General features: G+C 40.6%; 1 protein-coding gene across 4 annotated transcripts in view; it reads right to left on the bottom strand.

The window, feature by feature from the left end:
- The window catches only part of EPB41L4A (erythrocyte membrane protein band 4.1 like 4A), a 294024-nt gene that overhangs the window by 48495 nt on the left and 231946 nt on the right, over positions 1-13583 (bottom strand). For all 4 annotated transcript variants that reach the window (XR_003512866.1, XM_027552607.1, XM_027552609.1 and 1 more), the window contains one exon: positions 332-422. Coding sequence is in view for 3 of the 4 variants with exons in the window: in XM_027552607.1 (XP_027408408.1) it covers positions 332-422 (91 nt within the window). In the remaining variant the exon portion in view is untranslated. The remainder of the gene's footprint in view (positions 1-331; positions 423-13583) is intronic.

Raw genomic sequence — 13583 nt, 5'->3', positions numbered from 1 at the left:
TCTACTTTACTTCCCAGGTCCCTCGGAGTTAGTCCATTATATCATGCCATTTAAAAAAATCACATGGGATTTTCACTGTGTTGTGGAGAAGGCAGACCACAGACTATCTATAACTTCATCATGCTATGACGGCAGGAGCATTTCCTTCAAATGAGAGGGACATGTTTTGATTCTTTACATTTTACTGGCATCTTAAAGTATTCTTTGGCCCATTGACTATTTTCATTAAAAGTACTAATTAATTACCAGCGTGCTTCTTAACCTTGACAAAAGATAAATAGCATTTCTGTGACAGCAGATAGCAGTGTGTCCTTTCAGTTAACTAACTGACCTTTTTATTGGTGAAGGTGCGATAATTTTAGTTGTTCCTTCATTTTCTCCATTTTCCATATTCGCAGTCACCCGATTTATGCTGTTTGATCCTAGTAGCAAAGCAGAGGAAAGAAAGAGACGTTGGAGAAGAATAAAAAAGGAGGCAGTGGTCAGAAAAACACAAAATAAATGGAAAAAAAATTTTTAATGTAAACTTAGGGACATCATGGCACAATGTACTGGTAAAATATAATTCTAAATACATAATGAATTGCTCAATAAATCTGAGATAATATTTTCTGAAATGTACTAAACCCTGAACATGACAATGTCCAAAGGGTCTAGGTTATGGCACCATTTGAAAATAGGATGTTTTGAGACTTCAGTGTTTACAAAGTTCCCACATCATGGACATTCTTTAAACCGTTAAATAAGAATCTAAGATATTTAGTACAATTATACTGGAATGTAAGCCATTCCAATCGGTTTTTGACAACTGTGTTGTGAAAAAAATTACTGTTTCTTGGCATGCCGTTGACAACCCTCATTCTCATTCAAACCTACCCCAAATATTTCAGACCTGAAAACACTCCAACTCATAATGCAAATGGAAAAAACAGACTAATATAGATATGATTTGTATCACTCGCATTAAAAAAAAAAAAAAAAAAAAAACATTTTCAAGTGTGCTTTTTAATGTAAACATCCCTAAAAGGCTAAAACTAACTTTTTAAAAGCTGCTATCCCCCAGATTTGCACACATGCTAGATGAACCAGCAGAGGGCACCCCCAGCAGACACAACGATGGAAACTGATCAAATCTAGCACAGCAGCCAAGCCCATCCAGGAAATCTGGATCCCATTCTTGGGGGAGAGGCTGATAAGCCTGCAGGGGAGAGATGTGCAGGCACTGATGGCTAGTCTCCTCTCTAGTGGCACGCCCCCCACTCCAGGAGGATGGACGCCTGCAGTCCTGGGTCAATCATGTGGCAGGCAGGCGTGTCCTCCTCAGAAAGCCATCTTGTATGTCCATGGGTCAAGTCCTTCAATCCAAAGTATAATTACCGTTGCTGCTGCTGCTAAGTCACTTCAGTCGTGTCCGACTCTGTGCGACCCCAGAGACAGCCTCCTACCAGGCTCCTCTGTCCCTGGGATTCTCCAGGCAAGAACACTGGAGTGGGTTGCCATTTCCTTCTCCAATATAATCACGGCTAACAGTTTCCAAATTCTAAGATAAGTCTGTAATACTAGTAAGAGCTGATACCTGTTGAACACTTACTATGTGGTGGGTGCTGCCCAAGTAAAAGTCGCTCAGTTGTGTTCGATTCTTTGCGACTCCATGGACCCTCCGTCTATGGGATTCTCCAGGCAAGAATACTGGAGTGGGTTGCAATTCCCTTCTCCAGGGATCAAACCCAGGTCTCCTGCATTGCAGGCAGATTCTTTACCATTTGAGCCACCAAACTGTCCTAAGTATTTCTGGTTTATTTACTTATATAATCCTCAAAATAATCCTCTAATATGGATACTAATTATTTCCCCATTTTATAGATAAGAAAAACAGGACTTTGCCAAGGTCCCACAGCTCATGAGCAAGGGCCCAGCTTTTAAACCCACCAATCTGGCTCCTGAGAATTAGCTCAAAACCACCACAATGCACAGCCTTCCATGGCCACCTGTGCCTCATCCTCAGGAGCCAGTCTAAATTAAGGATACACTGGGAGAAACAGACTCTTTGGAAGATAAGTGAAAAGAATACCCAATGAGGAGAACATTTAATTGTCAACAAAGAGAAGAACTCTCTGTCAAGGGCAATCAACCTTGAGAGATAACAAGAGAAACATGTGAGCACCCTGAAGTTGGCGATTCCCTCCAGGACATTGGGAGGCAGCTTTGGCTACTGATCAGGAATGATAAACATTAATGAATACACCTTAGACATGGAAAGTAAACAGGGGTTTCAAATCAGCACTCCATAAACTATTATTATGAGCAATTTGACATGGATTCAATACCTGAATTTTGTTCCAGTTTTGGAATCCTGAAGTGAAAAGGTGAACCTGAAGATGGCATCAAACGTAAGCTCACATGGGAGCAACATTCAGAATTCAGGCATTATAAGAGTACGGTCGGATGAATGGGACACAACCAACTCCCTCTGAACAACCGCCAATGCTATCAGACACTGGAGTGGCCAGTCACTGTCTACTTTGCCATAACCCTTAATAAAAATCACAAGGGCATATTCCCAAAATTGCAGGCGTAGATTTGAGAAGGAGCTGCTTCTCAAAAGTGGGAACTCTGTGTGATATGGCCCTGGGACAGTGACAAGAGGGATTAATTCATTTGTGCCCCAGACAGCTGATGTGTCCCCATAATCAATATTTTTAATAGTTTTAAATACATGTTTTTTAAATGCAGCATTGTTCTAAGCTGGTATTACTAATTTATAATATAAGGGAAATTCACAGACCTGGGGCTATTTCCCAGGCTGGGGGAAGAAGGGGACACAGCAGGGAAACCAGCCCAAGCGCCCAGTGGCAATAACAGCAGTGGAAGAAGCACCAAGTGAAAGCAAGCATCACTTAAACTGAAGTCCTGTGCAGCTAGCTGGTGGATAAACCTGGGTTTGCTTCAAGTCTTATCACTTTTGACTGAGCTGCTGCTGCTGCTAAGTCGCATCAGTCGTGTCCGACTCAGTCCCCATGGACTGCAGCCCACCAGGCTCCTCCATCCATGGGATTTTCCAGGCAAGAGTACTGGAGTGGGGTGCCATTGCTTTCTCCGTTTGACTGAGCAGTCAGTCTCTTTTTGGCTTTTTTTTGGGGGGGGGGGTTTGTTGTTTGTTTGTTTTTTGTCCTTTGTTTGATTTTAAAATTTTTATTAGAGTATAGTTGATTCACAATGTTGTGTTACTTTCTGCTGTACAGCAAAGTGAATCAGTTATACATACATATACCCACTCTTTCTTAGATTCTTCTCTCATGTAGGTCATTACAGAGTACTGGGTAGAGTTCCTTGTGCTACACAGTAGTTCCTTATTATTTATTTTACACAAAGTAGTGTGTATGTGTCAATCCCAACCTCCCAATTTATCCCAGTCTTCCTCTCCCTAGCCCTGGTAACCGTAATATTGCTGAGCAGTCTTTTCTGCTGCTTGATCACTTTCACCGAGTCTCTTTCCCTAGCTTGCAAAAGCTTAATAAACAGGCCAAAAACTGAGGAATATTTTCAAATAGAAAAATTTCAAACTATATATGTATATGTACTTCCTTAAAGAAACCAACATTTGGTTATTCACAATACCTAAGTCATAATTTTTGAGGTCAAACACTAGATCTATGGTTTTCTCAAAGAATTTCAGGGAAAAAAATCACGTACAAGCTCTCTCAGACAATCTCAGACACAATAGGCAAATGTCTTCAAAATAAACTGCTTCACTGACAAGACTATTTTACTAGCATAACAGTCATATAATACACTCAAACACATCGTAACTAGATAGGGTAATCCAATTTAATTTATATTTTTTTATACTCAAAACAGCATACTACTAACCAAAAAAAATCTATTTATATGCATCTCCCTCCTCTGTAAGTATGTGAACTGGACAAGTCTGAAGTGTAAAAGACTTACTAGGAAAACTAACTATAAGAAAAAAAGCTACTTATAAGCCTTAACTTACTGGGAGATTTTCTGCAGTATCCATTCATGTAATATTCATACCTTAATTATAAATTACTCTTTTTATTCATGAATGTAGGGTTCTTTAAAAACTCTAAGTAGGCAATACTTATTAGCTTTACATTAGTAAATATGCAATTAAAAGTAATAACTATACTTTAAAAGTATTATATTTTAACCATTGTCCTAATTATGTCAAATGAGTGAGGTTTTTTTAATCATGCTATCATTTAAGAAGAAAGCTAAGCAATTAAATATTGCTTACTGAAATCTGCAAAGGTGAGAGAGATGGTTATGCATCCTTTAGGCTCACCGATTTTCCATTTTGCTGACATGCACTAACTGCTTTCCTTTTCAAAACTCTTCCTCCCCTCATTATCCTACCTTCCAGAACCAGCCCTTCTACATAAGCTCAGATTCTTGAACTACAGAGAAGTGGTGATCTGACAAATCAACTACACTAAAGGGCTCATGTCTTCGTGTATTAACTGGTCACAAATGGTTGCATTTTAAAGACAAAAAGGAGAAGACAAATATTAACTAAAATAATTGATAACAATGGAATTTTAGGCATTGTTCCAGAAGAAATTTTGAGGCTGGAGAAATTGGTTTTCAACATTCTTTTTTCATTGTAAATTATAACAGACCACCAGAAAAGAATATAAAATACATATGTGAACTGTTTAACAAATTATTATAAAGTGAACCACTATTAAACTACTTCTCATGTCGAGAAATAAAACATTAAGGGCAGTTTTCCTACACTATAGAAATCACTCCATGTGCGGCAACTCTTTCTTTTAGAGAAGGGAAAACAGTTGTTTTCCATCTAAAATATCCAGAAACACAAATGGCCACATATATATTTCAAAAAATATTTATAATATACACAATAAAATTATTAATAAAAGTGAATAAGGCCTCAAAATCTTAATAAAATGAAGGGCATATCACTGAGGCCCCATGATTTCCAGCACAGTGTTTTATAGTATTCAGTGAAGGTCTGTTACTATAGAGGATGTCTTTCTGTTTCTACTATTTTTTCAACTAGAAGGGAAAATTGAGGATAATAATGTTATGTTTAAAAAGTGTCAAAACTAAGACAAAAAAAAAATCTGGATGTGGCAGTATGGAAAATGCAGGAGACGAAGTGACATGCAGCCATACTCTACAAGCCTGGGCTACTTCTCAGGGCTTTACGGCAGCCTTCCGCTATAGCATGCTCCTCTTTCTAGCCTTTAAAATGAAAGCAGCAGATGATCTACAAAAAAAAGTCAGTTATCCACATAGGATTACCAAGGCTCCTAAGTAAATTTGTATTTTATTTTACATAACATATTAACTCTAGCAAGGTCATTTAGAATTAGAAGCATCCAGTTCAACTTACATATCATTCACAGAAAAAGACAAAGGTCTGGGACTTCCTGGAGGTCCGGTTAAGACTCTATCCTCCCACTGCAGGGAGCGTGGGTTCCATTCCTGGTCAGGGAACTGAGATCCCGCATGCCACATGGTGTGGTAACCCCCCTCCCCCAAAAGACAAAGGGCTTTATTCATGAGACTGGTCACAGGTAGAAGAATAAGTTTATCAGGAGACTGCTATAGTTTATTAAGGAGCCAGATCTAGCTCATGATCTGTGATTATTTTTGTCTCTGGACTGTTAAACACTGCAGCATGGCATGGGCCCACACAATGCCCTATGGGTTAGGCAGCACTGCAGTGCCAGTGTTCAGTGTTCCATGGTCTCATCTGTTCACCTTTTAACACCCCATATGCAAATGCTTTCAGCCCGCGTGCAGCGGACCATGACCACGCTATTGTGCAGTTTGGCTTTGCTCACAATTCAGTGCCTTCATCTTAAGTGACCCTCGCCTTCCGTTCAGGAAGAGCGGCTTTCAGAAACAGAACCAACTTTCCCAGGATCTGTTTAGCTGCTTGACCTGGGGGAGATTCTTAAAAGTCATCGCTGTGATGTCCAGATTTCAAGATGTGGTACTGAATTCACATGGATGCTCAATTATAAAAACACTGAGCCTCACAAGGTCCCTCATAGCTCAGTCGATAAAGAATCTGCCTGCAATACAGGAGACCTGAGTTCGATTCCTGGGTTGGGAAGATACCCTAGAGAAGGAAATGGCAACCCACTCTAGTATTCTTGCCTGGAGAATCCCCATGGACAGAGGAGCCTGACAGGCTACTGTCCGTGATGTCACAAGAGCTGGACATGACTTAGCGACTAAACCACCACCAGCAAAGTTCATAGCTCAATTTGACATCTGTCAACCTTAGTTTAAATGTCTGATGTTACTTAAATGTTGCCACTGCTTTGAATTTAGAGTGGGCATGGAGGATGAACATGTAACATTAAAAGAAAAAAAAAAAAATATATATATATATATTTATCAGAGTAATTTGACTTATTCTGTTTAATGGGGAAAAGGACAAATAGCCAGTAAGTAAAGCGAGACCATCATATATACAAGATTTCATTTTTAAAACTCTCAAATATGATACATTTGTAAACTTTTAGGCTAAATTTTATCCCACTTATTCACATTTTCTTTCCTGACCTATATTTTTTAAAAGCTACATCTAATGCTTGAGACAAATAATCAGGACAGAATAGATTTTAACTCTTCACAACACAACAGATTATTAGGTTTCATTAAAGACAGTCTGAGTTCATATTATCTGATCTAGAATGACTTATCAGAAGAAATATTATATTCATGAATTAAGAATGAGCTAGTAACTGGAAATATATTTTAGCTCTAGCTCTCACACTGATAGTACAGAGTCACCTTGCCGTGGTTTTTCAACTTTATAACTGGTTACTATGGGAAAAAATGGCAGAAGACAGAACAACTTGGCAAAATATATTTTTCTAACATCACAAATTACAAACAGTAAAATGGCCATGGAAACTTTATATATATTTTTTCCTATCATCATAAAGGTTTTATATTTGCCAAAACTGATATTCATTATGTATAATTTAATTAAATTTCAAAACACAAGATTTGGAAAATAAAAAGTGTTTAAGTGTACAGTGGCTAATTCTTTAAAGTTCAAATGCCTGACCTCAGCCCGTTCATCCCAAAGAGGTAGCCAGACCCCTGCCTTTCTGTTTCTGCATTCAAAAGTCCTAAGGGTGGTATTTAAACACAGTTACCTCTTTACTACAAACATACAGACTTTTAAGACTGATTTTGCTACATGTCAACTGCAAGATCAAACAAAGCATTCTGCTAGAAAGCTGGAGGGTAGATCATAAAGAGTGGGTGTGGATGAGAAAGATGCTAGGAAAATATGTCTATGCATGAAAGATCCCTTCCCTGGTTGGTCTGCTTCCAGTGTCTTCTCCCTTGACCCAGCACTCTCCTGGATCCCTCTGTTTTCCTCGTGACCAACATGGTCAACTTAGGAGAAGAAGAGATGAAGGCATTTCATCCTCTGCCCAAGCTACCGAGGCACACACTCCGAGAGGTGGGCACCAACACCCTTCTCTGTAGGTCAGAATACTGGTTCAAAACCAAAAAAGGCACGTCCAAGCATTTTTCTCCCTTAGGCCCTCAGAGTGGAACAAGGGGCTGTAGTATCTGAAGGACCTGTGATCCACACCTGTGTATGCTGGAGGGGCTGCCAGCCACGCTAACAGTAGAGGGGTGCCTATCTTTCCTCTCAGCCGTCCCAGGCCCAGTGCCAACATGGCTCTGTGAATGGTTGTCTGGAAGCACGAGGTGTGGCAAACCTCTTCGTCTCCAAGTTTTTCTTCCTGTGATATGAGAACACAGTATGGTGGAGGAGAACTGAGCAAGCGCTCACATCCTATCCCTGCGCTGCTCTCCCACTCCCCCTCCCCCGCGGCCCCCCATCAACAGGGCCACGCAGTTGAGAGCAACCTACAGCAGACCTTCTCCAGCCATGTTTTCTCAGGCCCCACATTTATGCTCATTTGGTCTAGGGCAGGTGAACAGTTCCACACCAGACACAAAGTTTGTTCTGTTCCAGAAGAGAGTGCTAGACCACGGCTTTAGAGGTTTTATTTGATGTAATTACAGTGGTATATAAAGAGTGTGTGTGCTCAGTCACGTCTGACGCCTTGTAACCTCATAGACTATAGCCCGCCAAGTTCTTCTGTCCATGGAGTTTGCCAGGCAAGAATAGTAGAGTGGGTTGCCATTTCCTATCCCAGGGGATCTTCCCAACCCAGGGATAGGACCCGCATCCCCTGTGTCTCCTGCATTTACGGGCGGATTCTTTATAACCGTGCCACTTGGGAAGCCCCATATAAAGTATATACAAACACAAAATACATATAATTGTATGTAAAGATCACTTTTAAAAGGTTTATTTTGCTTAGGCAAAATTGAGAACATTTTTGGTTTTTCTGATTTTTCCACAGTTGAGCTCATATCTAGGAGGCCTTAACTCAGTCTTCTTTAAACTTTTTACACAAGTACTCACTAAAAGAATTTGGAAAATGATTCACCTTAGTGCATGTTTCTAAGATGATATCTAACATCTTGCATCAGAAGTTTAAAAAGTATCAAAAGGATGTCATTTGCAACATATAGTAAATACTGACATTTTAAAATGTAACTGTTTTTACATACACTTATGGCTGATTCATGTTGACATATGGCAGAAACTAACAAAATACTAAATTAAAAACAAACAGTGTTTTAAAATTTTTAAATAAAAAGATGTAAATCTCTTGAATCTCTCTATTCACAGAGAATGGACTGGTGGCTGCCAAGGGGGAGGGGGCTGGGGAGGTATGAGATAGGAGAGGTTAGGGTTAGCAGATGCATACTTTGAGACACATAATGAGTAAACAAGGTCCTATTGTATAGCAGAGAATGGTATTCAATATCCTATGATAAACCATTATGGAAAAGAATATTTTCAAAAAGAACACACACAACCGAATCACTTTGCTATAAGTACAAATTAACACGATACTGTGAATCAACAGTATTTCATAAAAAATATTAAAACAAAAAATTAATTAAATGAAACTGCTTCATGACTCTCTTAAATATATCCAGTGTAATAAAATACCATACAACTTTGATATCCACAGTCATTCATTTTAAAAACACATGAAATGACCTAGAGGGGGTGGATGGGGGTATAGCAGGGAGGGATAAGAGGGAGGGGGTATGTATATATGTAGCTGATTCACATTGTTGCACAACAGAAACTAATACTACATTGCAAATTAATCACACCCCAATTTAAAAAATTTAATTACAAAAATAAGCAAACAAAAATACATGAAATGAGTTTATCAGTTGAAAATTTCACAGCAATCTTTCATTCTCCTTGTAGTTGCAACTCAATTTCATCTCCTCTGCAAAAATGTATCCCTTCAAAGTAATGTTTTATGCTTGAAAGTATTTATTCATCACTATATCTTACTTTTGTGACAGAAAAACAGAAATAAAGTAAAAGGTTTATTTCCCATGACCATAAAGCTCGACATGGTAAAATTTTTTTCTAAACCAAGTTATCATTACAATTAGTAACAGCATGTTATTAGTATACTGCATCAATGCTGATAAGTAATTTTTAAATGTAAAATGTATGTTTTTATTGAAAAGTTAATTCTTAATAAGATAAACAGGATAGTCTTGTTTTCTCCATGATTAACCTGGATCATACCCATTCAAGAATATTATTTTGTGCTAAAATGAAATAGTTTAGCAACAATTCTATTCTTATTTTTATTTGAATAGATTTTCTTCTTCACATTAAGTAGAGGTTTATATTATTCTGTTAAGTATTCTGTTATAAGGACATCACCAGTATCCCAGAGAACTTCCAAATTACATGTAGACCTATAACTCTACAAGTAGTGATACATTATCTAAAAGTATTTCAAATTTTCTATTAAGTGGCAAATCAATTGGGTCCTTCATCAATTCTGCTGAAAGTCAAAGTGAGAAAATAACATACAAGGATGTATCACTTGATAATCAAGGTCATTTTACTTTTCCAACATCAGTCCAGGAGGTTGAACATTTAAACACAAAATAGTATAACAGATTCTGAGTGGTAAAAATGACTACTTTTCTTTTGGAAAATAGGAAAAAGTCCATTGGAAGGGGCAAGCCTACTATCACAGGCAGGCTCCTTCCAGGAAAGAGAATCTGGAAATCTAGTCTATCAAAACTGCCTGGGTCTAGAGAACCCTGAGAAAACCCTCCGGCATCCCTCCTCACCAGGGGCTGGAATCTTCCATCCCAGGCCACCAGACCTTCAGAATTTGCTTCCTTCACAAGAGCATCATAGAACATACCATTAGTCATAAGAAAACTACCTTCCTGGACACTTAAAACAGAAAGTGCTCCGCTCCACAATACCTGACACATGTGCCTGATTTTGGTAGGTCTTTTATCTCTTTGGTATGACAAAGTGGTTAAGTATACAAGTCTTACAAACCCAGATTGGTTTCTAGCTCTGCAAATTTACCCACTGTGTGATCTTCGACAAGTTATTAAATCTCTTTGCATCTCAGTTTTCTCATCTATAAAATGAAGATATAACAAACTCCTTATATAGTGGATATGAGGATTACATCAGATAATTTCTCAGTTCAGTTCGGTCACCTCAGTCGTGTTCGACTCTTTGCAACCCCATGGACTGCAGCACACCAGGCTTCCCTATCCATCACCAACTCCTGGAGTTTACTCAAACTCATGTCCATTGAGTTGGTGATACCATCCAACCATCTCATCCTCTGTTGTCCCCTTCTCCTCCCACCTTCAATCCTTCCCAGCATCAGGGTCTTTTCAAATGAGTCAGCTCTTCGCATCAGGTGGCCAAAGTCTTGGAGTTTCAGCTTGAACATCAGTCCTTCCAATGAAAATTCAGGACGGATCCCTTTAGGATGGACTGGTTGGATCTCCTTGCAGTCCAAGGGACTCTCAAGAGTCTTCTCCAACACCACACTTCAAAAGCATCAATTCTTTGGCACTCAGCTTTCCTTATAGTCCAACTCTCACATCCATACATGACTTCTAGAAAAACCATAGCCTTGACTAGACGGACCTTTACTGGCAAAGTAATTTTATGCTGTCTAGGTTAGTCACAGCTTTTCTTCCAAGGAGCAAGCATCTTTTAATTTCATGGCTGCAGTCACCATCTGCAGTGATTTTGGAGCTCAAAAAAATAGTCTGCCACTGTTTCCACTGTTTCTCCATCTATGTGCCATGAAGTGATGGGACCAGATGCCATGGTCTTCGTTTTCTGAACGTTGAGCTTTAAGCCAACTTTTTCACTTTCCTCTTGCACTTTCATCAAGAAACTCTTTAGTTCTTTGCTTTCTGCCATAAGGGTGCTGTCATCTGCATTTCTGAGGTTATTGATATTTCCCCCAGGCATTTTGATTCCAGCTTGTGCTTCATCCAGCCCAGCATTTCGCATGATGTACTCTGCATATAAGTTAAATAAGTAGGGTGACAATATACAGCTTTGACGTACTCCTTTCCCGATTTGGAACCAGTCTGTTGTTGCATATCCAGTTCTATCTGTTGCTTCCTGACCTGCATACAGCTTTCTCAAGAGGCAGGTCAGGGGGTCTGGTATTCCCATCTCTTTCAGAATTTTCCACAGTTTATTGTGATCCACACAGTCAAAGGCTTTGGCATAGTCAATGAAGCAGAAGTAGATGTTTTTCTGGAACTCTTGCTTTTTCGATGATCCAGCGGATGTTGGCAATTTGATCTGTGGTTCCTCGGCCTTTTCTAAAACCAATTTGAACATCTGGAAGTTCACAGTTCACGTATTGTTGAAGCCTGGCTTGGAGAATTTTGAGTATTACTGCGCAGCGCTGGAGTGACGAGCAGCCAAGGGGAGATACCCCATGGCCGAGGTCAGGAGCAGCTCCTGCACTTCGCTGAAGCACCCGTGAATAGATACCCCATGTCCAAGGTCAGGCACGGCAGCTGTGCTTCACTGGACCAGCGGTGTGGAGATACCCCACATCCAAGGTCAGAGAAACCCCCATAAGACGGTAAGCACTGGAGCCACTGTGAGGAGATACCCTACATCCAAGGGCAAAGGAGAAGCCCTAGCAAGATGGTAGGAGGGGCAAATTCACATTTAGAATCAAACCCCATTCCCTCCAGAGATGCTCAGAGGGCTCAAATAAACCTTATGTGCACCAGGACCCAGGGACCCCACAGAGACTGGGACATAATTGTGTTTGAGCATCTCCTGTGGATATACGGGTCGGCAGTGGTCTGCCGCAGGGACAGGGGCTCTGGGTGTGGGGATGGCATAAGCCCTCTTGGAGGAGGTCACCATTAACCCTACCACAGAGCTGCCGGAACTTACACAGGACTGGGAAATAGACTCTTGGAGGGCACAACAGAGCCTTGTGCACTAGGACCAGGGAGGAAGGAACAGCGACCCCACAGGAGACTTGCCTGTGGTGTCCAGGAGTCTCTGGCGAAGGCATGGGTTGGTGGTGGCCTGCTGCAGGGCTGGGGGCACGGACTGTAGCAGTACATGCATGGGACCTTTTGAGGGAGGTCACCATTATCTTCATTACATCCACCATAGTTTGGCCCCAGATAAATAGCAGGGAGGGAACACAGCTTCACCCATCAACAGATAATTTCTAGAAAGTATTTAGACAGTGCTTGTCATTTGTTGTTGTTGTTGTTAAGTCACTTCAGTCGTGTCCGACTCTGCGTGACCCCATAGACGTCAGCCCACCAGGCTCTCCTGCCCCTGGGATTCTCCAGGCTTGTCATTTAACAAGTGCTAAATAACTGTTATATCCTTTTTATATGATAAAGTTCCTCTAGATCAGGGGCAAGTCTTGCTCCATGGGACAGGGTCTGCACTGGGTGTTTTTTCCAACACTATCAAGTAATTCTTCAATTTTCAGCAGACACTGCTGAGTATCCTGAAATTCAACTCTGTCCTGATACTATCTACCTGGGTATCATCAGATCAAACAGGTTAAGGGCTCAGCTCCATAAGACTGCCCCCTTCTTTATTTTTAATTGGAGGATAACTGCTTTACAATGTTGTATTGGTTTCTGTATTATATCAACATGAATCAGCCATAGCTATAACATCTGTCTCCTCCCTCTTGAATCTCCTTCCCACCTCCCATCCCATCACAGGCTGCTAGGTTGTCACAGAGGACGAGGTTGAGCTCTCTGTGTTATATAGCAAATTCCCACTACCTACCTATTTTACATACGGTAATGTACATGCAGCTGTGGGGAGCTGGAGTAACAGTGAGGAGATACCCCATATCCAAGGGCAAAGGAGAAGCCCAAGCATGGCCGTAGGAGGGGCGAAATCATGGTTAGAATCAAAGCCCATACCCAACAGAGACTCTCAGAGGGCTCAAGCATACCTTGTGCGCACCAGGACCCAGAGACTCCACAGAGACTGAGACAGAACTGTGTTTGGGTGTCTCCTGAGGAGGTATGGGCCAGCAGTGGACTGCTCCAGGGGCAGGGGCTCTGGTTGCAATAGACGTGGGTATGGCATAAGCCATCTTGGAGGAGGTTGCCATTAACCCAACATAGAGCCGCCAGAACTTACACAGAACTGGGGA

This window comes from Bos indicus x Bos taurus, chromosome 10 (assembly GCF_003369695.1).
Source record: "Bos indicus x Bos taurus breed Angus x Brahman F1 hybrid chromosome 10, Bos_hybrid_MaternalHap_v2.0, whole genome shotgun sequence".
Classification (NCBI taxonomy): Eukaryota; Metazoa; Chordata; class Mammalia; order Artiodactyla; family Bovidae; genus Bos; species Bos indicus x Bos taurus.
The sequence above is the reverse complement of the archived record's forward strand: the minus strand, read 5'-3'. Positions and strand labels throughout refer to the sequence as shown.